This window comes from Oncorhynchus masou, chromosome 23, assembly GCF_036934945.1.
Source record: "Oncorhynchus masou masou isolate Uvic2021 chromosome 23, UVic_Omas_1.1, whole genome shotgun sequence".
Lineage (NCBI taxonomy): Eukaryota > Metazoa > Chordata > Actinopteri > Salmoniformes > Salmonidae > Oncorhynchus > Oncorhynchus masou.
In genome coordinates, this window is record NC_088234.1 from 60,521,709 (window position 1) to 60,548,549 (window position 26,841).

Here is a 26,841-nt window from a genome sequence, read left to right on the forward strand (position 1 = left end):
TTAGTTAATTAGTTGGTCAGGCCAGGGTGTGACATGGGTTTATTGTTTGTTGTATTCTTAGTGGGGTTTTTTAGTTATTGGGATTGTAGCTGATTAGGGGTGTGTGTTACATAGGTTTGGCTGCCTGAGGCGGTTCTCAATCAGAGTCAGGTGATTCTCGTTGTCTCTGATTGGGAACCGTATTTAGGTAGCCTGGGTTTCACTTTGTATTTCGTGGGTGATTGTTCCTGTCTCTGTGTTAGTGTTCACCAGACAGGCTGCATAGGTTTTTCACGTTCCGTTTGTCGTTTTTGTTTTTTCATGTATTGTCGTTTGTTCAATTAATAAACATGAGTAACCAACACGCTGCATTTCGGTCCGACTCTCTTTCGACAAACGAAGAACGTCGTTACAGGAGGAGCCTCCTTTCTCAGAAAGGAGTCTATAGATGTAAGATGTTTTGCCTTTAATGGATTGTGCTGTGACAAGAAGGGTTTCAACTTCATTCAACTGAGTTCTAAACCTCCTAAATGAGGAAATTACATGTCTAATTTGAAGATATTAAAAAAATGGGATCTTGGCACATCAAATTCACTGCAGAGCTCTTGAAAGGATTTCAGTGTAGTGGTTTTCTGATGAAATAGGTTTGAAAAGGTCCTGATCCCTAGAGTATGCCAAAGATTAAAGTTGGCATCCCTCAGGGCTTTTGGCAAGTCTGGGTTGCCTATAATAGGCGAGTGAGAACATATTTGGGAGGAAATGCCCAGGTATTTCTTACAGTCCCTCCACGCTAGTAGGGTGCTGTAAATCACAAAGGTTTTGGCTATGTTGCCCACTTCACTAAAGTTATTAATGAATATAATTGAGTTTAAGGGCAATGAACCACAGGATTGGGCTTCTATCTGAATCCACGTTGACTCTTGTCTGTTTGTGATCCATGTTAGCATGTTGCGGATTTGGGCAGACCAGTGGTACAGTTGAAGGGAGGGAAGGGCAAGACCACCCTTAGATTCAGGTTTCGATGGAGTGGAAAACTTGATCCTAGGTTTTTTTTATTGCCCCATATAAATTTGGTGATGCTTTGGTTAGTTGTTTTGAAGAAGGAAACTGGGAGATAGCATGGGAGCATCTGAAATAAGTAGTTCGGTCTAGGGAGGACGTTCATACGGATTACATTAATTCTTCCTACTAAGCTAATTGGGCGGGAGATCCAGGTTTGGAGATCGTTCTTGATTCGATCCAGGAGTGGAAGGTAATTTTCCTTGAAAAGGCTATTCAGATCTGGTGTTATGAAGATCCCGAGGTATTGAAACCCCTGTGTTTTCCATTGGAAAGGACATAGTGTCTTCATAGAGCTGGTGAGTGTAATATTGAGAGGGCAGACAGTGGATTTGTTAAAATTGATCTTATAACCTGAAAACTTGCCATACTGAGCAATTGTGTCTAAAATTAGAGTGAGTGATTTCTCAGGGTTGGATATGTAGAGCAGGACATCAGCCGCGTAAAGCGAAATCTTGTGCTGCAGGCCGCCTGCAGAAACACCCATTATACTTGGATTGCTCCTTATCAGCTCTGCCAGAGGCTCCGCCCCCAACAAGTAGAGCAGGGGGGACAGCGAGCACCAATGTCTTGTGACCCGTTCCAGAGGGAATCTCAGAATTCAGTCCATTAGTAGTCACCATGGCATTTGGATGAGAGTATAGTGATTCGATCCATTTAATACAAATTTGGGCCCATATTGAACTTTTCTAAGACTGAAAACAGAAAGCTCCACTCCATCCTGTCAAATGCCTTCTCAGCATCCAGTGAAGCCAGCAGGACAGGGGTCTTCTGTGCGTTTACTTGATCAATAATATCAAAAAGACGACGAACGTTATCAGAAGAGTATCTGTCTCTAATAAATCCAGTTTGGTCCGCTTTGATTATTTTGGGAAGAAGAGTGTTTAGTCTTTTGGCGAGCAGTTTGGTAATTATTTTATAGTTGAAATCCAACAAGCTTATGGGCCGGAAGGATGAGCAGGATAGGGGGTCTTTGTCCTTTTTTAGCAACACTGTAATGTGGGCTGTGTGCATTGAGTCTGGGAGAACTCCGTTTTTGCAAAAATCCTCCAGCATTGGCATGAAGATAGGGCGGAGCTGGGGCCAAAAAGCTTTGTAGAACTCTCTGGGGAATCCATCTGGGCCTGGGGACTTATTAGGTGGCATGGAGGTAATTGCCTCCAGGATCTCCTCAGGAGTGAAGGGGGAGTTGAGATCTTCTTGGTCGGTCTCTGATAGTTTAGGTAGCGAGATTCCCTCTAGGAAAGAGTGGAGTTTTGCCTCCGTGTGTTTTCTCTCAGAGGTATATAGTTTGCAGTAAAAATCATGAAAAGTTAAATTGATCTTTTTTGGGTCGTATGTGACCTCGTCCTCTGCTGTTCGGATAGCCATGATTGTACGCTCTGACTGCTCCTTTTTTAATTGGTAAGCAAGCAATCTACTGGGCCTATTGCTATACTCATGGTATTTCTGTTTAGTAAAGAAAACCTTTTTTTATCCCCCGAGTGTAGTCCAAATTCAGTTTGGCTTTGGCTGCTTTAAGATGACTCCAGAGGTGCTGTCTGGGGATTGTTTATGTATTCTTTCACAGCATTCCAGCTCCCTCTCGAGATCTAGCCTGTGTGCTTCCATTGCTTTTTTCTTAGAGGAAGCATATGCGATTAGATGGCCTCTTAGTGTGGCTTTAGCAGCGTCCCACATTGTGGCCGGAGAAACAGGAGAATCTTTGTTGTCTTGTGTGTAGTTGTCTATCCATGTAGTTACCAATGTATGGAACGCTTCGTTTGATAGCATGGAGGTGTTGAATTTCCAGCTCTTTGACCTCGGGATGCTTTTGCAGAGGTCAAAGCGGAGGTGGACAAAGGCGTGATCTGAAAGTGCTATGGGTCCGATTGTACATGTGGCTGAATTTATGAAACTCTTTGGGATAAAAATGTAATCTATACGGGAGTAGGTGTTATGGACATTAGAGTAGTATGTATAGTCCATAGGTGAGCTATTAGTCTCTCTCCAGATATCTATCAGTCCCATCTCTTTAGTAAAAGATGATTTGTCTAGGGCTGGGTTAAGGGTACAATTAAAATCTCCGTCCACCAAGCCAAAGGAAACACAATGCTCATTGAACAGGGTTATCATTTTTGACATGAAGGCAGGAGTATCTGTGTTAGGGGCATATATGTTTAATATAGTCATTGGTTGACCATATAGTGACCCAGTTATCAAAATAAATCTCCCCTCGGGATCAGATATGTTTTTGTCAATTATGAATGGAGCATTTTTATGGATAAGTATGGCTGTGCCTCTACTGTTTGATTTGAAAGATGAGAAATACACCTGTCCCACCCAAGCTCCGCGGAGTTTGGCATGTTCAGCATCACAGAGGTGTGTCTCTGTGATGTCTGCTTTTTCCTTTTTTAGAGCACATAGTATCTTTTTCCGTTTTACTGCATGCCTTAGACCATGGCAGTTCCACGTCAATAGATTTAAGGTACTAGTCATCGTCATCGGATGGTAATCGAACTTTAGTGCAAGTCATCGCTGGGTAAAAATGGATAGTAGTTATAGCTGCGTTCACATAGAAGGACAATAAATGGTGTACATAAAATAATAATCTCTGAACACCCCAGCCGAGTTCCCAAACAACTCGACACATCCCGTTGGATCTATTACCCCCCCCCCCCCCCCGCTCAGTCTCAATTCTGTGTTCCGAATAAAACAAAAACCGGGAACAGTTAGCAACACACAACGTCTCCCTCTCCCCACCAAAGAAATGCCTCATCCTCTCCACCCCGCATTGAGTAAATGACACAGTTGCCCTCGTCCAGACCACAGTAAAAGAGGGGAGAAAAATAAAATCAATAGCCCAGCCTACATATACCTCCCCCAAGGGACATAGGGAACCCCAAGTAATAATAGCAACAACAAAAAAACAAGGAAATAAAAGTAGGCTGAAACATAGTAGGCCTAGGTTAGGCTATAGAGCCCATCCCTCTCAGTTAAAGGAAAATAAATATAAATTGGATGGCTATAATGACATGTAGGGGGTGGCTCTCTGGATATCGGCTATATGTTGTCTTACCTCCTTTAGTAATGGCATTAATAGCATTTAGTCATTGGTCCGTTTCTCATTGACCAGGATTGTCTCTCAAAAAACGTTTTGCCTCTTCGGGGGTTTTGAAGTGTCACAAGGCTCCTTGGTGAAGAATCCTGAGCTCGTTTGGGTATTTGAATCGCCTGAAGACGCCTTGGTCAATTGAGTATTTCTTCACTTCGTCAAACTCTCGGCGCTTTCGGCATATTCCAGCTGACAGGTCCTGGTGTAAAGCGAGTTTGGCGTTTCCCACTGTGATGGTGTTGTTTTTCGCCACCTGTAGGACTCATTCCTTGTCGGTGAATCTCAGGAAACGTATGGTGATAGGGCGCGGTGGTTGTCTGGCTTCTGGTGGGGCCCTCAGTGCTCGGTGAGCTCTCTCTTGAGTTCTATGGGCCTGTCGGTGGACAGATGGAGCCACTCGGGAAGTTTGTCTTGCAGGTAGCGGATCAGTGGCATGTTTCCCTCTTCTTTTTCGCCCAGATTGAATAGAACACAATTATTCCTTCGCCCCCTGTTTTCCAGGTCCTCTGTTTTCTCTTCCAGATGCTCTATTTTCTTTTTAGCATATGCTATTGTTTCCATGGCATCTGTCAATAAGTTTTCCATGGATAGGATTCTCCCCTCTGCCTCGTCCAGGCGCCCCTGACATTGTTGTTGATGTCAGGCAAAGCGTTTTCCAGGATTGTCACCTTGCCCCCTATCGCACTGAACTGAGAGTTAATGGCATCTAATTTAGTGCTTAGTTCTGTACGTTGGGATCTCAACTCAGAAAGGATGACTTCGACAGAGTGCGAGGTTGGCATTCGTTGTGCCTAGGGGGGGAGCGGGTTCTCTTGCTCCTGGCTAATGGCGCTAGTTTTTTCTGAAGCTAGCTGCTTCTTGGAGGCTTTTTCTGTCGCTAATACTCGAGTCTGGGTAAAAATGTCACCTGTAGTGTCGCCTTTTGTAGCCGCCATGACTTTTTCTTACTAAAGCTAAATGAGTTTGGACTTGGAGTGGAGGTAAGATTAGGAATTGGATACTACTTGTGCGGAGCTCTTAGTTCGTGCAGTCATCTCGTTCAAGGGTCACGTGATCCCTCTAATATGTGCAGTTTTGTCACATAACACAATGCCACAAGTTTTGAGGGAGTGTGCAATTGGCATGCTGATTGCAGGAATGTCCACCAGAGATGTTGCTAGAGAATTTGTTAATATCTCTACCATAAGCTGCCTCCAACGTTGTTTTAGATTATTTGGCAGTACGTCCAACCACGGACCATGCAGGACCATGCAGGCCCACCCATGGCTGCACCCCAGCCCAGTCATGTGAAATCCATAGATTAGGGCAGGGGTAGGCACTGTGTGCTGCAGGGTTTTGTTCCAACAAGGCACCACACCTGGCCAACTGAGCTAATTGATCAGTTCAATGGTTGCCTAAATTCAACCAGCGGGTCTTCCAGGTTGGTTAAATCAAAAACATGAAGTGCCTGTGGCACTCTAGGACCAGGGTTGCCTACCGCTGGATTAGGGCCTAATTTATTTATTTCAAATGACCAATTTACTTCTATGAACTCAGTAGAATCTTTGAAATTGTTGCATTTTGCATTTATATTTTTGTTCAGTAGATTTTAGTTATGTATAATTCATCATTCTACACACGTTCTACCTGGTTTTAGTTGTTTAAGTTCAGACTGGAGGATTTTTTTCATCTTTTAATAGTTAACTTTTACACAAATCCATGGAGAAGCGATTTGTCGGCGCACCTGCTAATTCGAGTTAACTCTGTATGAGGGTTCAGGACACAATGCCTGTTCATAATTGTATTCGGGTGAATAGAAAAACATATCATGCATGTGGCTGTTTCTGTGCTGTTCTCTGCAGCTGAAAGAGAGACTTGGCAATATGCAGCAAATGGTAACAAGAATATAATGACGAAGTGGCTTCACGGTGCTGCCAATTCCATTAGCATGCAACTGGAGCTCTCTTAGTCTGACTCTCCTCTCTCTTTCTTTCTCTCCTTCTGTCTCTCTCTCTGGGGGTCTCAACACATTGTCCTTGGAGTCATATTTCTATTGTTTAATACCCAGCTGTTATGGTTTCTTCTGAATGGAGTCATAATACTGTATGTTGGGTTTAGGTTTCAGCAGACTTTTAATGTATTCTCCTATTTCACACACACACACACACACACACACACACACACACACACACACACACACACACACACACACACACACACACACACACACACACACACACACACACACACACACACACACACACACACACACACACACACACACACACACACACACACACACACACGACAGTGATGGGTTCAGTACAGGCTGAGTTAGCAGCAGGTCTGGGTTTACTGTTACAGAGTTTAGGAGCAGAATGAAAGAACTCATGAATGAATAATAATATACTCTACTGATCCCCAAAGCGAAACTTCTCTTCTGGAGTAAGTGTTGTTGATTTAGGAGCAGAGTTCTGTTGGACCTGTACAAGCTCTACATCTGTTCTCTCCAGTTCTACTGGTCCTACTGTCTGTTGTGTCCTGTCGTGCCCTGGTCCTACTGTCTGTTGTGTCCTGGTCCTACTCTCTGTTGTGTCCTGGTCCTACTGTCTGTTGTGTCCTGGTCCTACTCTCTGTTGTTTGCTGTCCTGGTCCTACTGTCTGTTGTGTCCTGGTCCTACTCTCTGTTGTTTGCTGTCCTGGTCCTACTGTCTGTTGTGTCCTGGTCCTACTCTCTGTTGTGTCCTGGTCCTACTCTCTTTTGTTTGCTGTCCTGGTCCTACTCTCTGTTGTGTCCTGGTCCTACTCTCTGTTGTGTGCTGTCCTGGTCCTACTGTCTGTTGTGTCCTGGTCCTACTCTCTGTTGTGTGCTGTTCTGGTTCTTCTGTCTGTTGTGTCATGTCCTGGTCCTACTGTCTGTTGTGTCATGGTCCAACTCTCTTATGTCCTGTCCTGGTCCTACTGTCTGTTGTGTCCTGGTCCTACTCTCTGTTGTGTCCTGGTCCTACTCTTTGTTGTGTCCTGTTGTGTCCTGGTCCTACTCTCTGTTGTGTCCTGTCCTGGTCTTACTGTCTGTTGTGTCCTAGTCCTTCTCTATGTTATGTCCTGTCCTGGTCCTACTCTCTGTTGTGTCCTGGTCCTACTCTTTGTTGTGTCCTGTTGTGTCCTGGTCCTACTGTCTGTTGTGTCCTGTCCTGGTCTTACTGTTTATTGTGTCCTGGTCCTACTCTCTGTTGTGCCGTGTCCTGTCCTGGTCCTACTGTCTGTTGTGTCCTGTCCTGATCCTACCGTCCTGTCCTGGTCCTACTGTCTGTTGTGTCCTGTCCTGGTCCTACTGTCCTGCCCTGGTCCTACTGTCTAGTTGGTCCTGGTCCTACTGTCTGTTGTGTCCTGGTCCTACCGTCCTGTCCTGGTCCTACTGTCTGTTGTGTCCTGTCCTGGCCCTACTGTCTGTTGTGTCCTGTCCTGTCCTGGTCCTACTGTCCTATCCTGGTCCTACTGTCTGTTGTTTCCTGTCCTGGTCCTACTGTCCATTCCTGGTCCTACTGTCTGTTGTGTCCTGTCCTGGTCCTACTGTCCTATCCTGGTCCTACTGTCTGTTGTGTCCTGTTCCTACTGTTTTTTCCTGGTCCTACTCTCTGCCCTGTCCTGGTCCTACTGTCTGTTGTGTCCTGTCCTGGTCCTACTCTGTTGTGCCGTGTCCTGTCCTGGTCCTACTGTCCTATCCTGGTCCTACTGTCTGTTGTGTCCTGTGCCTGCTGTTTTGTCCTGGTCCTACTCTCTGTCCTGTCCTGGTCCTACTTCCTGTCCTGTCTTGGTCCTACTGTCTGTCTTGGGGGGTAGTTGGTGCTGATAATTCTGTCCCTCTGCTGTGCCAATCAGTCTGAACAGTTGGCTCTGTATGCTACCATTACTGCAACAGCCTTCATGTGGGAGTCCAGCTCTTTCACTCCCTCTCTTTATCCCTCTATTTCTCTCTCTCCTACCCTCTCTCTCTCCCTCCCTATCTTTATCCCTCTCTATTCCACTCTCTCTCCTACCCTCTCTCTCTCCCTCACTCTCTGCTGTCTCCTGCTCTCTATTTACTTCTATCAATCTCCCCCTCTCTCTTTCTCCCCCTCTCATCCTCTTGCTTATGTATCAGCCTCGCCATGTCCTGCTCTCTCTCCATGTCCTCCTCTCTCTCCATGTCCTCCTCTCTCTCCGTGTCCTCCTCTCTCTCCGTGTCCTCCTCTCTCTCTCCGTGTCCTCCTCTCTCTCCGTGTCCTCCTCTCTCTCTGTGTCCTCCTCTCTCTCCCTGTGTCCTCCTCTCTCTCCCTGTGTCCTCCTCTCTCTCCGTGTCCTCCTCTTTCTCCGTGTCCTCCTCTTTCTCCATGTCTTCCTCTCTCGCCGTATCCTCCTCTCTCTCCGTGTCCTCCTCTTTCTCCGTGTCCTCCTCCTTCTCCGTGTCCTCCTCTCTCTCTGTCCTCCTCTCTCTCTGTGTCCTCCTCTCTCTCTGTGTCCTCCTCTCTCTCCGTGTCCTCCTCTCTCTCCGTGTCCTCCTCTCTCTCCGTGTCCTCCTCTTTCTCCGTGTCCTCTCTCTCCGTGACCTCCTCTCTCTCCGTGACCTCCTCTCTCTCCGTGTCCTCCTCTCTCCGTGTCCTCCTCTTTCTCCGTGTCCTCCTCTCTCTCTGTCCTCCTCTCTCTCTGTGTCCTCCTCTCTCTCTGTGTCCTCCTCTCTCTCTGTGTCCTCCTCTCTCTCTGTGTCCTCCTCTCTCTCTGTGTCCTCCTCTCTCTCCGTGTCCTCCTCTCTCTCTGTGTCCTCCTCTCTCTCCGTGTCCTCCTCTCTCTCTGTCCTCCTCTCTCTCTGTGTCCTCCTCTCTCTCTGTGTCCTCCTCTCTCTCTGTGTCCTCCTCTCTCTCTGTGTCCTCCTCTCTCTCTGTGTCCTCCTCTCTCTCCGTGTCCTCCTCTCTCTCTGTGTCCTCCTCTCTCTCTGTGTCCTCCTCTCTCTCTGTGTCCTCCTCTCTCTCCGTGTCCTCCTCTCTCCGTGTCCTCCTCTTTCTCCGTGTCCTCCTCTCTCTCTGTGTCCTCCTCTCTCTCTGTGTCCTCCTCTCTCTCTGTGTCCTCCTCTCTCTCTGTGTCCTCCTCTCTCTCCGTGTCCTCCTCTCTCTCTGTGTCCTCCTCTCTCTCCGTGTCCTCCTCTCTCTCTGTCCTCCTCTCTCTCTGTGTCCTCCTCTCTCTCTGTGTCCTCCTCTCTCTCTGTGTCCTCCTCTCTCTCTGTGTCCTCCTCTCTCTCTGTGTCCTCCTCTCTCTCCGTGTCCTCCTCTCTCTCTGTGTCCTCCTCTCTCTCCGTGTCCTCCTCTCTCTCTGTGTCCTCCTCTCTCTCTGTGTCCTCCTCTCTCTCTGTGTCCTCCTCTCTCTCTGTGTCCTCCTCTCTCTCTGTGTCCTCCTCTCTCTCCGTGTCCTCCTCTCTCTCCGTGTCCTCCTCTTTCTCCGTGTCCTCCTCTCTCTCCGTGTCCTCCTCTCTCTCCGTGTCCTCCTCTTTCTCCGTGTCCTCCTCTCTCTCTGTGTCCTCTCACTTGTCTCTCTTTACTCATGTCTCATAAAGATAATTTTTTCACACCCATCTTTCCACTCTTTCATCCCTCTCCCTGTTCTGGGTTGGGCCTCTCCTACAGCACACTGCTGCCATCATGATCTGTCTCATCGTCTCATCTCTGTATCTGAAGACAGTTCAGAGGCGGTGTATGGCTACAGCTTCAGAGGTTTGCACTCAGCTGTAGTCAGGAATGGAGCCATTTTAGACTGAGGATGCTGAGAAGGCAGAAACATCTACCCAAAGAGATGGATGGATAAAAGTGTGTGTGTGTGTGTGTGTGTGTGTGTGTGTGTGTGTGTGTGTGTGTGTGTGTGTGTGTGTGTGTGTGTGTGTGTGTGTGTGTGTGTGTGTGTGTGTGTGTGTGTGTGTGTGTGTGTGTGTGTGTGTGTATGTGCGCGCGCACGCACGCACCCATGCACGCACGCACGCACGCAGGAGGGCAAAGTGAAGTTCTTTAGGTTCATGATACCAGCCTTAGGTTCTGGTCCTCACTGGTGTTAGCCCTGTAAGAAAAAATATCCCCTTCTCTCTCTCTCTCTGTCTCTCTCTCTCTCTCTCTCTCTGTCTCTGTCTCTGTCTCTGTCTCTGTCTCTTTCTGTGTGTTTGTGTTAGTTACGTAACTATTGCTGCTCTCTGAGCTCAGGGCAGCTCTTTCCTTTGATGTTCTCTCAGCACCAAATCCCTGCCTGGGTTTCTGCTTTATCATTTACACTGAAACTAGCATGGGGACAAGTCCTATTCCCACATAACACTCCCACTTTCTGGATGGAGGGAGCACAGGTGGACACTTGTCACAGTCAGACTGGATTTAATTCCACATGTATTTGGGTATCTGTTATTTTAAATAGTGTATTTTAGTCGATTCAAAATGCACAGTCCAAAATAAGTACTTTTATTTGAGTATTTGAATGGTTATTTGAAAAACCAAATAACGGAACTGAAAGGGGGATACCTAGTCAGCTGCACAGCTAAATACAAGTATTTCAGATACCTAGTCAGCTGCACAGCTAAATACAAGTATTTCAGATACCTAGTCAACTGCACAGCTAAATACAAGTATTTCAGATACCTAGTCAGCTGCACAGCTAAATACAAGTATTTCAGATACCTAGTCAACTGCACAGCTAAATACAAGTATTTCAGATACCTAGTCAGCTGCACAGCTAAATACAAGTATTTCAGATACCTAGTCAGCTGCACAGCTAAATACAAGTATTTCAGATACCTAGTCAACTGCACAACTAAATACAAGTATTTCAGATACCTAGTCAGCTGCACAGCTAAATACAAGTATTTCAGATACCTAGTCAACTGCACAACTAAATACAAGTATTTCAGATACCTAGTCAGCTGCACAGCTAAATACAAGTATTTCAGATACCTAGTCAGCTGCACAGCTAAATACAAGTATTTCAGATACCTAGTCAACTGCACAACTAAATACACATATTTCAGATACCTAGTCAACTGCACAACTAAATACACATATTTCAGATACCTAGTCAGCTGCACAACTAAATACACATATTTCAGATACCTAGTCAACTGCACAGCTAAATACAAGTATTTCAGATACCTAGTCAACTGCACAACTAAATACAAGTATTTCAGATACCTAGTCAGCTGCACAACTAAAAAATACAAGTATTTCAGATACCTAGTCAGCTGCACAACTAAATACACATATTTCAGATACCTAGTCAGCTGCACAACTAAATACACATATTTCAGATACCTAGTCAACTGCACAGCTAAATACAAGTATTTCAGATACCTAGTCAACTGCACAACTAAATACAAGTATTTCAGATACCTAGTCAACTGCACAACTAAATACAAGTATTTCAGATACCTAGTCAGCTGCACAACTAAATACACATATTTCAGATACCTAGTCAGCTGCACAACTAAATACACATATTTCAGATACCTAGTCAACTGCACAACTAAATACACATATTTCAGATACCTAGTCAGCTGCACAACTAAATACACATATTTCAGATACCTAGTCAACTGCACAGCTAAATACAAGTATTTCAGATACCTAGTCAACTGCACAACTAAATACAAGTATTTCAGATACCTAGTCAGCTGCACAACTAAAAAATACAAGTATTTCAGATACCTAGTCAGCTGCACAACTAAATACACATATTTCAGATACCTAGTCAGCTGCACAACTAAATACACATATTTCAGATACCTAGTCAACTGCACAACTAAATACACATATTTCAGATACCTAGTCAGCTGCACAACTAAATACACGTATTTCAGATACCTAGTCAACTGCACAACTAAATACAAGTATTTCAGATACCTAGTCAACTGCACAACTAAATACACTTATTTCAGATACCTAGTCAACTGCACAACTAAATACACATATTTCAGATACCTAGTCAGCTGCACAACTAAATACAAGTATTTCAGATACCTAGTCAGCTGCACAGCTAAATACAAGTATTTCAGATACCTAGTCAGCTGCACAACTAAATACAAGTATTTCAGATACCTAGTCAGCTGCACAACTAAATACAAGTATTTCAGATACCTAGTCAGCTGCACAACTAAATACACATATTTCAGATACCTAGTCAGCTGCACAACTAAATACAAGTATTTCAGATACCTAGTCAGCTGCACAACTAAATACACATATTTCAGATACCTAGTCAACTGCACAACTAAATACAAGTATTTCAGATACCTAGTCAGCTGCACAGCTAAATACAAGTATTTCAGATACCTAGTCAACTGCACAACTAAAAACAAGTATTTCAGATACCTAGTCAACTGCACAACTAAATACAAGTATTTTAGAGGCAACCGTATACTGGCCTACTACCTGAGTCTACCTCAAGAACAGTGATTGATATTGATTGACATGGTGAACAACAGTGTCCACTCACATTAGTGCAGTACAAGGACAGAGTAGATGTTGAACGCTGCTCATGCCTGTACACCAGAGAGCATAAAGTTTGTTTCTTAGTATTCTGCTCTGCTCTTCCTCACACAGTCATGCGTGTAGCTGCACAGATGGAAATGGCCTCTGACACTGCTGCTCAAGAGTAATGCTCACATAACTACTTCAGTCACTTTGTGTTGCCCTGGGTCTGTTTCCCATCTCTTCTCTGATCCTCCAACTCACGGGTCTGTGGCAGTGATGGTCTCGATCAGAGGATCTTGGCTCAGTATGTTTGCTGTTTGTGTATTGCAGTATGTGTGTGTATATTGCAGTGTGTGTCTGTGTGTAAATGTATGTTCTAGGTCAGTTTGTGTATGTGTGTGTCACAGGTGTGTGGATGTGTGCAGAGCAGGGCTGTACGTATGGCTAACCCTCGTCTTGTCCCCTGGTCCTGTTATATGCTCACACTGCCCTCTGCTGCCTCCTAGGTCACACTGCAGCTCGTAAATCTGTCCGGAGTGAGGAGAACAGAGTGAATGGACGGGAAGGGCAGCATTCGTCTCTCTATCCAGACCACTGTAAAGCTCTTAAATTTTGAGAGGGTGTCAAGGAGGGATGAGATGGGTTGTCTCCCCAGGGGCAAACACACACACACCGCCGCCCAGACACCAGCAGGAACTTTAACTCAGTCCAAACATCAGACACAAAGTGTGAACAGTGGTGACTGAGGCCTTGAAGGAAAGATCAATCACTCTTAAAAAGCCTGAGCTTTAATATGGTGCTACCTGCATTCTGTTTGGTAACCATTGATCATTTGTTCGTTTGACTATAGTCTCTGGTCAGTTAGATGGGACTTTTAGGAGGATAGCAATAACCGAGAAGAGGGAGGGAAGGGAAGATTATCACCAAATGCAGTGAACCAGGGGCCTGTCTCCTCCCTTCAGTTCTCCACCAGGGCTCATCCTCTTCTTTATAATAGCATGTCTACGTTAATGGGCTCTTTCTGCCTCCCATAAAGAGGGGCTGTTTCACATTGTTCTGCTCTGCAGTGTCGGCAGTAATGGGTCGTTTTAAATGGTCTTGTTAGAAGTAATTTCTCCAAGTGGACGGTTTTGGGATTCTAGCCGGGAATCTGCTAAACTATATTGACCTGGTTGATGTTGGAATCTGCTAAACTATATTGATTTGGTTGATGTTGGAATCTGCTAAACTATATTGACCTGGTTGATGTTGGAATCTGCTAAACTATATTGACTTGGTTGATGTTGGAATCTGCTAAACTATATTGACCCTAGTTGATGTTGGAATCTGCTAATCTATATTGACTTGGTTGATGTTGGAATCTGCTAAACTATATTGACTTGGTTGATGTTGGAATCTGCTAAACTATATTGACTTGGTTGATGTTGGAATCTGCTAAACTATATTGACCTGGTTGATGTTGGTTGATTTTACCTTTATTTAACTAGGCAAGTCAGTTAAGAACAAATTCTTATTTTCAATGACTAACAGTGGGTTAACTGCCTGTTCAGGGGCAGAACGACAGATTTGTACCTTGTCAGCTCGGGGGTTTGAACTTGCAACCTTCTAACCACTAGGCTACCCTGCCGCCCCAAGGTGATGTTGGAATCTGCTAAGCTATATTGACCTGGTTGATGTTGGATTCTGTTGCTCTTGTTGTTTGATTGACAGGTGAAGAGTGTGTTCAGCATGACGGCCAAAATATGTCAATCAGAACACACGGAGTATAACAAACATTAGGAACACCTTCCTAATACTGAGTTGCACACCCCTTTGCCCTCAGAACTGCCTCAATTCGTTGGGGCATGGACTCTACAAGGTGTTGAAAACGTTCCACAGTGATGCTGGCCCATGTTGACTCCAATGCTTCCCACAGTTGTGTCAAGTTGGCTGGATGTCCTTTAGGTGGTGCACTGTTGAGCATTTAAAACCGCCACCAGCAATGCAGTTGTTGACACAAACCGGTGGGCCTGTCACCTACTACCATACCCCATCCAAAGGCACTTCTATATTTTGTCTTGCCCATTCACCCTCTGAATGGCACTCATACACAATTCCTATGTGTATTCCTACTGTCTGAACAGTGAACCAGGCTTTTCCCAATGTGTATTCCTACTGTCTGAACAGTGAACAGTGAACCAGGCTTTTCCCTATGTGTATTCCTACTGTCTGAGCAGTGAACCAGGCTTTTCCCTATGTGTATTCCTACTGTCTGAGCAGTGAACCAGGCTTGTTCCTATGTGTATTCTGACTGTCTGAGCAGTGAACCAGGCTTTTCCCTATGTATATTCCTACTGTCTGAACAGTGAACCAGGCTTTTTCCTATGTGTATTCCTACTGTCTGAACAGTGAACCAGGCTTTTTCCTATGTATATTCCTACTGTCTGAACAGTGAACCAGGCTTTTTCCTATGTGTATTCCTACTGTCTGAACAGTGAACCAGGCTTTTCCCTATGTGTATTCCTACTGTCTGAACAGTGAACCAGGCTTTTCCCTATGTGTATTCTGACTGTCTGAACAGTGAACCAGGCTTTTCCCTATGTGTATTCTGACTGTCTGAACAGTGAACCAGGCTTTTCCCTATGTGTATTCTGACTGTCTGAACAGTGAACCAGGCTTTTCCCTATGTGTATTCTGACTGTCTGAACAGTGAACCAGGCTTTTCCCTATGTGTATTCTGACTGTCTGAACAGTGAACCAGGCTTTTCCCTATGTGTATTCTGACTGTCTGAACAGTGAACCAGGCTTTTTCCTATGTGTATTCCTACTGTCTGAACAGTGAACCAGGCTTTTCCCTATGTGTATTCTGACTGTCTGAACAGTGAACCAGGCTTTTCCCTATGTGTATTCTGACTGTCTGAACAGTGAACCAGGCTTGTTCCTATGTGTATTCCTACTGTCTGAACAGTGAACCAGGCTTTTCCCAATGTGTATTCCTACTGTCTGAACAGTGAACCAGGCTTTTCCCTATGTGTATTCCTACTGTCTGAACAGTGAACCAGGCTTTTCCCTATGTGTATTCTGACTGTCTGAACAGTGAACCAGGCTTTTCCCTATGTGTATTCCTACTGTCTGAGCAGTGAACCAGGCTTGTTCCTATGTGTATTCCTACTGTCTGAGCAGTGAACCAGGCTTTTCCCTATGTGTATTCCTACTGTCTGAGCAGTGAACCAGGCTTGTTCCTATGTGTATTCCTACTGTCTGAACAGTGAACCAGGCTTTTCCCAATGTGTATTCCTACTGTCTGAGCAGTGAACCAGGCTTGTTCCTATGTGTATTCCTACTGTCTGAACAGTGAACCAGGCTTTTCCCAATGTGTATTCCTACTGTCTGAACAGTGAACCAGGCTTTTCCCAATGTGTATTCCTACTGTCTGAGCAGTGAACCAGGCTTGTTCCTATGTGTATTCCTACTGTCTGAGCAGTGAACCAGGCTTTTCCCAATGTGTATTCCTACTGTCTGAGCAGTGAACCAGGCTTTTTCCTATGTGTATTCTGACTGTCTGAACAGTGAACCAGGCTTTTCCCTATGTGTATTCCTACTGTCTGAGCAGTGAACCAGGCTTGTTCCTATGTGTATTCCTACTGTCTGAACAGTGAACCAGGCTTGTTCCTATGTGTATTCCTACTGTCTGAACAGTGAACCAGGCTTTTCCCTATGTTTATTCTGACTGTCTGAACAGTGAACCAGGCTTGTTCCTATGTGTATTCCTACTGTCTGAACAGTGAACCAGGCTTTTCCCTATGTTTATTCTGACTGTCTGAACAGTGAACCAGGCTTGTTCCTATGTGTATTCTGACTGTCTGAACAGTGAACCAGGCTTTTCCCTATGTTTATTCTGACTGTCTGAACAGTGAACCAGGCTTTTTCCTATGTGTATTCTGACTGTCTGAACAGTGAACCAGGCTTTTCCCTATGTGTATTCCTACTGTCTGAGCAGTGAACCAGGCTTGTTCCTATGTGTATTCTGACTGTCTGAACAGTGAACCAGGCTTTTCCCTATGTTTATTCTGACTGTCTGAACAGTGAACCAGGCTTTTCCCTATGTGTTTTCCTACTGTCTGAGCAGTGAACCAGGCTTTTCCCTATGTGTTTTCCTACTGTCTGAACAGTGAACCAGGCTTTTCCCTATGTGTATTCCTACTGTCTGAACAGTGAACCAGGCTTTTCCCTATGTGTTTTCCTACTGTCTGAACAGTGAACCAGGCTTTTCCCTATGTGTTTTCCTACTGTCTGAACAGTGAACCAGGCTTTTCCCTATGTGTTTTCCTACTGTCTGAACAGTGAACCAGGCTTTTCCCTATGTGTTTTCCTACTGTCTGAACAGTGAACCAGGCTTTTTCCTATGTGTATTCCTACTGTCTGAGCAGTGAACCAGGCTTTTCCCTATGTTTATTCTGACTGTCTGAACAGTGAACCAGGCTTTTCCCAATGTGTATTCCTACTGTCTGAGCAGTGAACCAGGCTTTTTCCTATGTATATTCCTACTGTCTGAACAGTGAACCAGGCTTTTCCAAATGTGTATTCCTACTGTCTGAGCAGTGAACCAGGCTTTTTCCTATGTGTATTCCTACTGTCTGAGCAGTGAACCAGGCTTTTTCCTATGTATATTCCTACTGTCTGAACAGTGAACCAGGCTTGTTCCTATGTGTATTCCTACTGTCTGAGCAGTGAACCAGGCTTTTTCCTATGTATATTCCTACTGTCTGAACAGTGAACCAGGCTTTTTCCTATGTTTATTCTGACTGTCTGAGCAGTGAACCAGGCTTTTTCCTATGTGTATTCCTACTGTCTGAGCAGTGAACCAGGCTTTTTCCTATGTATATTCCTACTGTCTGAACAGTGAACCAGGCTTTTTCCTATGTGTATTCTGACTGTCTGAGCAGTGAACCAGGCTTTTTCCTATGTATATTCCTACTGTCTGAACAGTGAACCAGGCTTTTTCCTATGTGTATTCCTACTGTCTGAGCAGTGAACCAGGCTTTTTCCTATGTGTATTCCTACTGTCTGAACAGTGAACCAGGCTTTTTTTCTATGCAAATCCCTGTACTTTAAGTGAGCGAGCTCAAAGAATATATCATCTATTCCCTCAACAGACTAATCAAACTGCAAACAGCACTGCACAAAATAAGTTAAATATTGATCACATAAAAAAGTTGGTCTTTGTGTTAGTCACACACACACACTGAAAGAGGCTGTTCCTAACAGGCCCGGACCTCCTGCAGCTACTGTAAGTGTTCTGTTCTGTGGGTGATGTGTTTGTGCCATGCCGGCCCAGACTAACACAGGACAGGCTGGCTCTTTGACTCCTGTCACTAACCCACTAAGTCACACTCACTCAAGGTTCTGACTCACCCCCAATTGCTCATCGGGAGAGATGAAAAAATGTCCCCCTATTCCCTATTTAGTACACTTTGTTGGCCAGAGGGAAAGGGTCATACTGGCTAGGGTGAGCTGATGACTGACAGCTGGGTTGAATGTTTTTTTGCTTTGTAACAGTTTACCATGACATCAACTCTACTTTCAAGAGGACCACCCTATGCATGAAGAAACAGCACCGAGGGGTGGTAGAGCATTTTGGGGCGGCAGGGTAGCCTAGTGGTTAGAGCGTTGGACTAGTAACCGAAAGGTTGCAAGTTTGAATCCCTGAGCAGACAAGGTACAAATCTGTCGTTCTGCCCCTAAACAAGGCAGTTAACCCACTGTTCCTAGGCTGTCATTAAAAATAATAATTTGTCCTCAACTGACTTGCCTAGTTAAATAAAGGTTAAACATTTGTGTGTGTATGGCTGCCCTAACAAGCTGTGCTCAACCCAGAGGAGCAATAAGTTGATGAGAGTTCGTTCAACTGACAGAGCACTGTGCTCCCCCCCCCCCCCCACACACATACACACACAAAAAGTTTCTCTGATACGGTTCACACATTTACTCAAACACATACACACAGTCTTGAATACAAATCTATTCACACCCACATCTCTCTCTCATTTACATCCTATCATGTGAACACATCATGTCTCACATAGCCTCGGACGCAGGTGTGTTATGTAAAGGATAATGAAACTCCAATGTCATGGTGTTAGAGACACAGGGGCCTCCAGCTTCAGGAGGAGTATCAGCTCAGAGGACCTTTGACCTTACATGCTACACTAGAGTCCCTTGTGAGTCTGGACCGGCAACGTATTACGTTCCCCCGTGTGTGAGTTCATTTTCATTTGTTTGCAATGGAAGAGTCATTAACACTGTGATAGGCATGGAGGTTGTCTGTTAGTCTGGCTAGTCTAACATGTTGCTCTCAGGTTACGGACTACACTGTCACCACGCGGTCATCACCATCTGTAAGCTGATTGGTGTAGAGGACATGTACGCCAAGGAAGAGGGCTCCGTCAACCTGCTCAACATCACCATGGCTGTGTTCACCAGACTGGCCAATCAGGTGAGCCATTGTCAGGGTTGCTTGCTGGTTCTCGGCCAATCTCCGGGAATCTTCCTGTGAAAACATAGTCATGATCTCTGAACATAAACACACACACACACACACACACACCCACTGCTTTAGACTAACCGTCTTCTCTCCTCTCTGTAAGAGACCCAACAGTTTCAGCCGGAGCACGGGCCCCTGCCCCTCATCGCGGCCACCCCTAAGAATGGAGTGCATCCTGACCACAAACCCGAGGAAGAGACAGGACATGAAACGCATGACAGGGCTTGTGACGTTGTCCAAAATGAGAGCTGTCTAATAAAAATGTAAACTCTCCAAAATGGCTTGTGTTGTGTTCTATTGCTTTTGAAGGAGCTGTCAGGACATGTCATGCTTTGATGACAGTGATAGTGATCATTTCCTCAGCAGCTGTCCACTGCTCGCTCCGGAGGCTCTCGCTGCTTTAGCTTTTCAGTTCATTTCCGCCTACATTCCAGTATGCAACTACTAACAGCCACCACCTTCCACAAGCATCATGAAAACAAAACTTTGCAGCAAGAAAACGAAACAATGAAGCAAGAAAATAGCATCAAAGAACTCAAGAGCTTTAAACAGTGAATGACGTTGTAAAGTCAAAGTATACATTTCTGCTGTACTTTTCCGTACTCTGACTTTCCATGTTATCTCTCCTTGACTCTATTTTCAGACTCTAATGGTCCCTTTAGTCAACTTATGAGTTATTAACAATTATGTGTCCTTGGCAACCCCTTGGCAGGGAGTCTCTAGTTTGTAGTCTGAAGAAGCATTAATTCAGACATGAACAGCTCTCCAGAAAGGGATCCTTCCAATAGTGCTGTCTGTCTTAAGCCAGACAGGCCAGACAGGCATTTGTTTCAATAGTGTTCTCTTAATATGGTCTTGAACTTGATGGTTGAACTAATGGTAGGATTCAAACTAAGTAGTTCTTTGAAGACGTTCAGCTGAATGGTTTGTGCAGTACAGGTGTAATGTGTTATGTGACCTCTCTGCCACTTGGTGGTGCTATTAGCACCTGATATTCAGGCTTCTTATATTGTTAACCCTTATTATGGATAAAATGTGGATTTTTATGTCAGTCATGAGACTATAATATTGTACATATACTGTATATGTTATGACATCCCGTAGTTAAGTTCCTTGTTTTTCACCTTTCATGAAGTATCATTAGATTTATTGTATTCCAACGAATCTAACAACGCATCCTGTTCCACTGGGTACAGATGTAATTTCAAAGTCAAGGTTTGATTTACATTTGTTTGAGTTGGCAGCTAACGTGATTTCAACGTGAACATTTGAAAAACTGGCACCATGTCATTGGATTAGATTAAAAGTTGGGTGGGGGAAAAAATAAATTCCCTTACATTGATGTCTTTGCATATCCAATCAGTTTCCAACATAGATTCAGCATCATCATATTACATTTCAGTGGATGCCTCCTATCAGGCTTAATTAATGACCACACAGTGGGTGCCGCTATAGCCTGTCAACATGTATTTGGTTTAAAAGCCATGGAAACTTGGGATGTTATTATTTATATTATTATAAACAGCGCATTGGGTCATGTGACCAAGAAAGGTATTTATTGGATCTTGTCGGTTACCTTTATTTTTATTTTCTGTTCTACCTTATGTTATTTGTAGTATTACATTGTTATTGATTACTGCATTGATTATGGTCCTCCACTTCTTTGGTTCCTGGTACATAGGAACTCTTTCCCCTTCCTGATACCCCTTCCCCTACCTGCCCACACACACACACTACCATTCATTCCATTCCAGACATTACTATGAGCCTGTCCTCCCCAACTATGTTGCCACCAACCTCCTATGACAGACACACACGCACATTCCATGTAATGACTGTCACCTACATGAGATTGAGACAATATCTGCTTTTCAAAACACAAGTCAACATAAATTTGTGCATGAAAAACAATTTAAGATTAAAATCTCTGGCCTGTGAACAAATATGTACCTACTAAGCAACATTAGGAACTAAAGGAGAGAAGAGATTCAGCATCACTGCAGCAAAACTTGGAATGGAATTCAATTAAAAAAAGCATCATTAATAAAGGTAGAAGTTTCGGCTTTCGGTCTTCATCTGGGTTTTTGGTCAAACTAAACAGAGAATGAGTCCATTTGTCCTGCAATGATACAGTTTAGACATTAATTCACCTGTAAAGTTACTGTAGCATCAGAGTGACTCGGTTGCTTTCTATAGGGAGCACATGTGGCTAAAAACCGATATGTCACACTATTGTTAATAGTGGGGACTGAAGTCATATGCTACTTAATGTTTCTGTAGCTGCGCAGATACCTCAGACTGTGTAATGGATCCATGGTTCACTAGAAATACCAGTATGTCTACTCCACCCATGGGTCCTTTGTGTGGGGTGAGGGCCTACAGATAACCCACTTATCACGTTGACATATTTACCTGCACCTTTACTTGACCCTGGTGCCTGCATACAGCCAAGCATGCCAGCTATCTGGTGGAGAATGATGGACATAGGGCTTACAACTGTGACCTGGCCAAGATGAAGCAAAGCAGTGCGACAGAAACAACAACACAGAGTTACATGGAATAAACAAGCGTACAGTCAATAACACAATAGAGAAAAAATAAAGTCTATATACAGTGTGTGCAAATGGCATGAGGAGGTATGGCAATAAATAGGCCATAGTAGCAAAGTAATTACAATTTATCAGATTAACACTGGAGTAGATGAGCAGATGATGGTGTGTAAGTAGTGATACTGGTGTGCAAAGAGCAGCAAAGTAAATAAAAACAATATGGGGATGAGGTAGGTAGATTGGTTGGGCTATTTACAGATGGACTATGTACAGCTGCAGCGATCGGTTAGCTGCTCAGGTAGCTGATGTTTAAAGTTAGTGAGGGAAATGTAAGTCTCCAGCTTCAGTGATTTTTGCAATTCGTTCCAGTCACTGGCAGCAGAGAACTGGAAGGAAAGGCGGTGTTGGCTTTGGGGATGACCAGTGAGATATACCTGCTGGACCTACTCCGTGGCCGACGTGAGTAAGACATTTAAACGTGTTAACCCTTGCAAGGCTGCCGGCCCAGACGGCATCCCTCGCCGCGTCCTCAGAGTATGGGCAGACGAGTTGGCTGGTGTGTTTACGGACATATTCAATCAATCCCTATACCAGTCTACTGTTCCCACATGCCTCAAGATGACCACCATTGTTCCTGTACCCAATAACGCAAAGGTATCTGAAATAAATGACTATTGCCGGGTACCAGGTGGTGAAGGTAGGAAACAACATCTCCACCTTGCTGATCCTCAACACTGGGGCCCACAAGGGTCCTTTACTCCCTGTTCATCCATGACTGCCTGACCATGCACGCCTCCAACTCAATCATCAAGTTTGCTGATGCCAAACCAGTAGTAGGCTTGATTACCAACAACAACAAGACAGCCTACTGGGAGGAGGTGAGGGCTCTGGGAGTGTGGTGTCGGGAAAATAACCTCTCACTCAACGTAAACAAAACAAAGGAGATGATTGTAGACTACAGGAAACAGCAGAGGGAGCCCCCCCTATCCACATTGAAGGGACAGCAGTGGAGAAGGTGGAAATTTTTAAGTTCCTCTGTGCACACATCACGGACAAAATGAAATGATCCACCCACACTGCAACACCAAGATGAGTCCCTCACCACTTTGATGGCATTCACAGAGGGGGATGATGATAGCCCATCCCACGACGAGCCATGTGGAGGCCATAGGGGGGTTCCTAAAACACAGAGGGGGATGATGATAGCCCATGCCCACGACGAGCCATGTGGAGGCCATAGGGGGGTTTCTAAAACACAGAGGGGGATAATGATAGCCCATGCCCACGACGAGCCATGTGGAGGCCATAGGGGGGTTCCTAAAACACAGAGGGGGATGATGATAGCCCAAGCCCACGACGAGCTATGTGGAGGCCATAGGGGGGTTCCTAAAACACAGAGGGGGATAATGATAGCCCAAGCCCACGACGAGCCATGTGGAGGCCATAGGGGGGTTCCTAAAACACAGAGGGGGATAATGATAGCCCAAGCCCACGACGAGCTATGTGTAGGTCATAGGGGGGTTCCTAAAACACAGAGGGTGATGATGATAGCCCATGCCCACGACTAGCCATGTGGATGCCATAGGGGGGTTCCTAAAACACAGAGGGGGATGATGATAGCCCAAGCCCACGACGAGCCATGTGGAGGCCATAGGGGGGTTCCTAAAACACAGAGGGGGATAATGATAGCCCAAGCCCACGACTAGCCATGTGGAGGCCAAATGGGGGTTCCTAAAACACAGAGGGGGATAATGATAGCCCAAGCCCACGACGAGCCATGTGGAGGCCATAGGGGGGTTCCTAAAACACAGAGGGGGATAATGATAGCCCATGCCCATGACGAGCCATGTGGAGGCCAAATGGGGGTTCCTAAAACACAGAGGGGGATAATGATAGCCCAAGCCCACGACGAGCCATGTGGAGGCCATAGGGGGGTCAAGGCTACATGTGAAACATTGCGACGGGTGGCCTACTGGCCTCACATGGAACAAGATGTGGCACAATACGTGAGAGGGTGTCTAGTTTGCTGCCAGTTTCAACCCTCCAAGCCACTTCACAGAGCACCCCTGCAATGCAAAGGTGTGGCTTACCACTGGAGCTCGATCCAGATCGACTGGGTGGGCCCAGTTGCCAGGTCAGCCAGAGGCAACAAGTATCTCCTCACAGTGACTTGCACCTTCACAAAGTGGGTGGAGTGCCTGCTGGCGACCAATGACACAGCGGAAACCTCGGCCGTTCTTTTTGCTAAACCACGATTTCAGTCGTTTCGGCCTGCTAGGAGAAACCGTGGACAGCAACAGAGGAACCCACTTTTTGGAAGCTGTAATGACCTAACTGTGAAGACTTCTGGGAGTCAAAGCTAAACTCCACATCGCATACCAACAAGGGACGCATCCAATAATCCAGAGGGCGCGATCAGAGAATTCATGAAATTTGCATCAAAACTTACTATAGAGACTAAACCAGGTGGCTTTCCACCGAGTACACAGACTTGGAGCTCGGAGCGACAAGACCAAGGATCCCCAACCGATCATCGCTAAATTTGAACACTACCAACAAAAGGAGCTGAACAAAAGCAGAGGAAGGGAGCTAAAAAGGGACCAAATTCGGTCTCAATGACCAATTTCCAAGGGAGATAAATGAACGTCGTAAGAGACTGTATCCGGTACAAAGACAACAAAGGGAGAAGGGTAATTGTGCCTTTATCATGTGGACAAACTCTTTATAGATGGACAGCTATTCCCAGACAGCTCCATAACACCGTGGCTGTACTAAATTCTACAGGGACTTCAGGTTACAAAAAAAAGAAGGTATGGGAACTGTTTAAAATATCTGAACATTATGAAGTGGAAATGAACACACACGTATTCAACTACATGCTTGCTTACACACACACACCTGATCTCGCTCTCTTCTCTCACTCTCTTTCTCTCTTTTCTCTTCTCTTCTCTCCCTCTCTTTCTATTGTCGAGAACTATTTTATAATTGAATGTGTTTAATGTTTGTCTATCTTTTTTAAGTATCTGTCTACAAGTTTATATATGTCTACAACAAGCAAGGGGAAGATATCAAAATAGGGGCATTGGGGAATAATGACATATTGTACGGAATACATTTGTACTGTAGTGAAGCCGTCTCTTGAGTAATGCAAGGTCTCTTTCATGATCATGTGAAACGTCAATTGCTATGGAAATGCTGAGATGTGTTTTTCAATTATGGGGCAACTATGACGGTGATACGATATGGATTACAATTATGTTACACACATAGACACTCAAACATGCAAATTGGCAGAGTTATTATTTATTTGGACATCACACATTATATAATCCAAATACAGACATCATACACACTCTCATTATATCATATCCAATATCTCAGCCGTTTCCTTGGCAGAAGGTAACTTAGTCAGAGGGACGAACCTGGCCGCCTTTGAAAACCTGTCGATTATGACTAGGATAGTAGTATTGCCATGGGATGGAGGAAGTCCAGTAATAAAGTCCAATGAGATATGGGACCAGGGTCTGTGGGGAACAGGTAAAGGGTGAAGGAGTCCTTGAGGGCGGAGGTGAGAAGATTTGCCCTGGCAGCACACGGGACAGGCATTGACAAAAGTGGCAACGTCTTCTCTTATGGTAGGCCACCAGAACTTACGCTGGATGAACTCCAAGGTGCGACCTACGCCCGGATGACAGGTGAGGCGAGAGGAGTGCCCCCACAGAAGGACCTGAATCCTCACTGCCTTGGGGACAAACAACCGATTGGCAGGACCTCCTTTCGGGTCCGGTTCGCTAGCTTGAGCACGTCTCACGGTATCCTCAACTTGCCACGGGATCGGAGCCACAATCTTAGCAGCAGGAAGGACAGGCATGTCCGTGTCATCTCGAATGGCAGGAGCGTAGACTCGGGACAGGGCATCCGGTTTGAGATTCTTCGACCCGGGCCGATAGGTGAGGATAAACTGGAATCGATTGAAGAAAAGAGACCATCTAGCTTGTCTAGAGTTCAACCGCTTCGCCTGCTGGATATACTCCAGATTTTTGTGGTCCGTAAGCACTTGAAACGGGTGAGAAGCCCCCTCGAGCCAGTGTCTCCATTCCTTCAATGCCATCTTAACCGCTAGGAGTTCACGATCCCCCATCGTAGTTCCTCTCAGTCGGGGTAAGCCGGTGTGAGAAGAAAGCGCACGGATGAAGCTTCTTGTCTTCACCCCTCTGAGACAGGACAGCTCCAACACCAACCTCTGATGCGTCTACCTCCACCACAAATGGTTCATCCGTAGTCGGTAGTATCAGGATGGGAGCAGAGAGAACGCGCTGCTTGAGTCCTTGGAAGGCCGTCTCAGCTTCTCTTCCCCACAAAAACCTTGCATTGCCACCCTTGGTTAAAGCTGAGAGAGGGGCTGCCACCAAGCTGAAGTTCTTGATGAACTTGCGGTAAAAGTTTGTGAAGCCCAGGAAACGCTGAACTTCCTTAACGGATTTGGGGGTGGGCCAATCCGCTACCGCCCCTACCTTCCTGGGGTCCATTTGGACTCGACCGGGTTCCACTACAAATCCCAGGAATTGTACTCGGGATGAATGGAATTCACATTTTTCCGGCTTAACGTACAGATGGCTGTCTAGGAGGCGTTTGAGTACTTGTCTGACATGCTTAGTGTGTTCTTGAAGGGAGCTCGAAAAGATGAGGATGTCATCCAAGTAAACGAACACAAATATGTTAAGCATATCCCTAAGTACATCGTTTATGAGTGCTTGGAACACCGCTGGGGCGTTGGTCAGGCCGAAGGGCATCACCAAGTATTCATAGTGACCAGTAGGCGTGTTGAAAGCGGTCTTCCATTCGTCACCAGGTCTGATCCGCACAAGATGGTATGCGTTCCGCAGGTCAAGCTTAGTGAAAACAACTGCTTCCTGGAGCAGCTCGAAGGCTGTGGCCATAAGGGGTAGCGGGTAACGGTTACGGACGGTTATGGCATTGAGTCCCCGGTAGTCGATGCAAGGACGTAATCCACCGTCTTTCTTGGCCACAAAGAAAAACCCTGCTCCCGCCGGGGAGGTGGATGGACGCATGAGGCCTGCTTCCAGAGCGTCCTTGATGTAGGTATCCATAGCAGCTCGTTCGGGTGGAGATAGGGAAAAGATCCGACCCCTGGGGGGGCAAGTGCCCGGAAACAGGTCGATGGGG

At 45.4% G+C, this 26,841-nt stretch overlaps 1 protein-coding gene across 4 annotated transcripts in view; it reads left to right on the forward strand.

The window, feature by feature from the left end:
• The window catches only part of LOC135511142 (small ribosomal subunit protein uS5m-like), a 245,329-nt gene extending 225,956 nt beyond the window's left edge, over positions 1-19,373 (forward strand). For 2 of the 4 annotated variants that reach the window (XR_010451216.1, XR_010451217.1), the window contains 2 exons: positions 18,921-19,057; positions 19,209-19,373. Coding sequence is in view for 1 of the 4 variants with exons in the window: in XM_064932716.1 (XP_064788788.1) it covers positions 18,908-19,057; positions 19,209-19,361 (303 nt within the window). In the remaining 3 variants the exon portion in view is untranslated. The other 2 variants (XR_010451218.1, XM_064932716.1) reach the window with 2 other exon arrangements.
• The last annotated feature ends 7,468 nt before the right edge of the window (positions 19,374-26,841 follow it).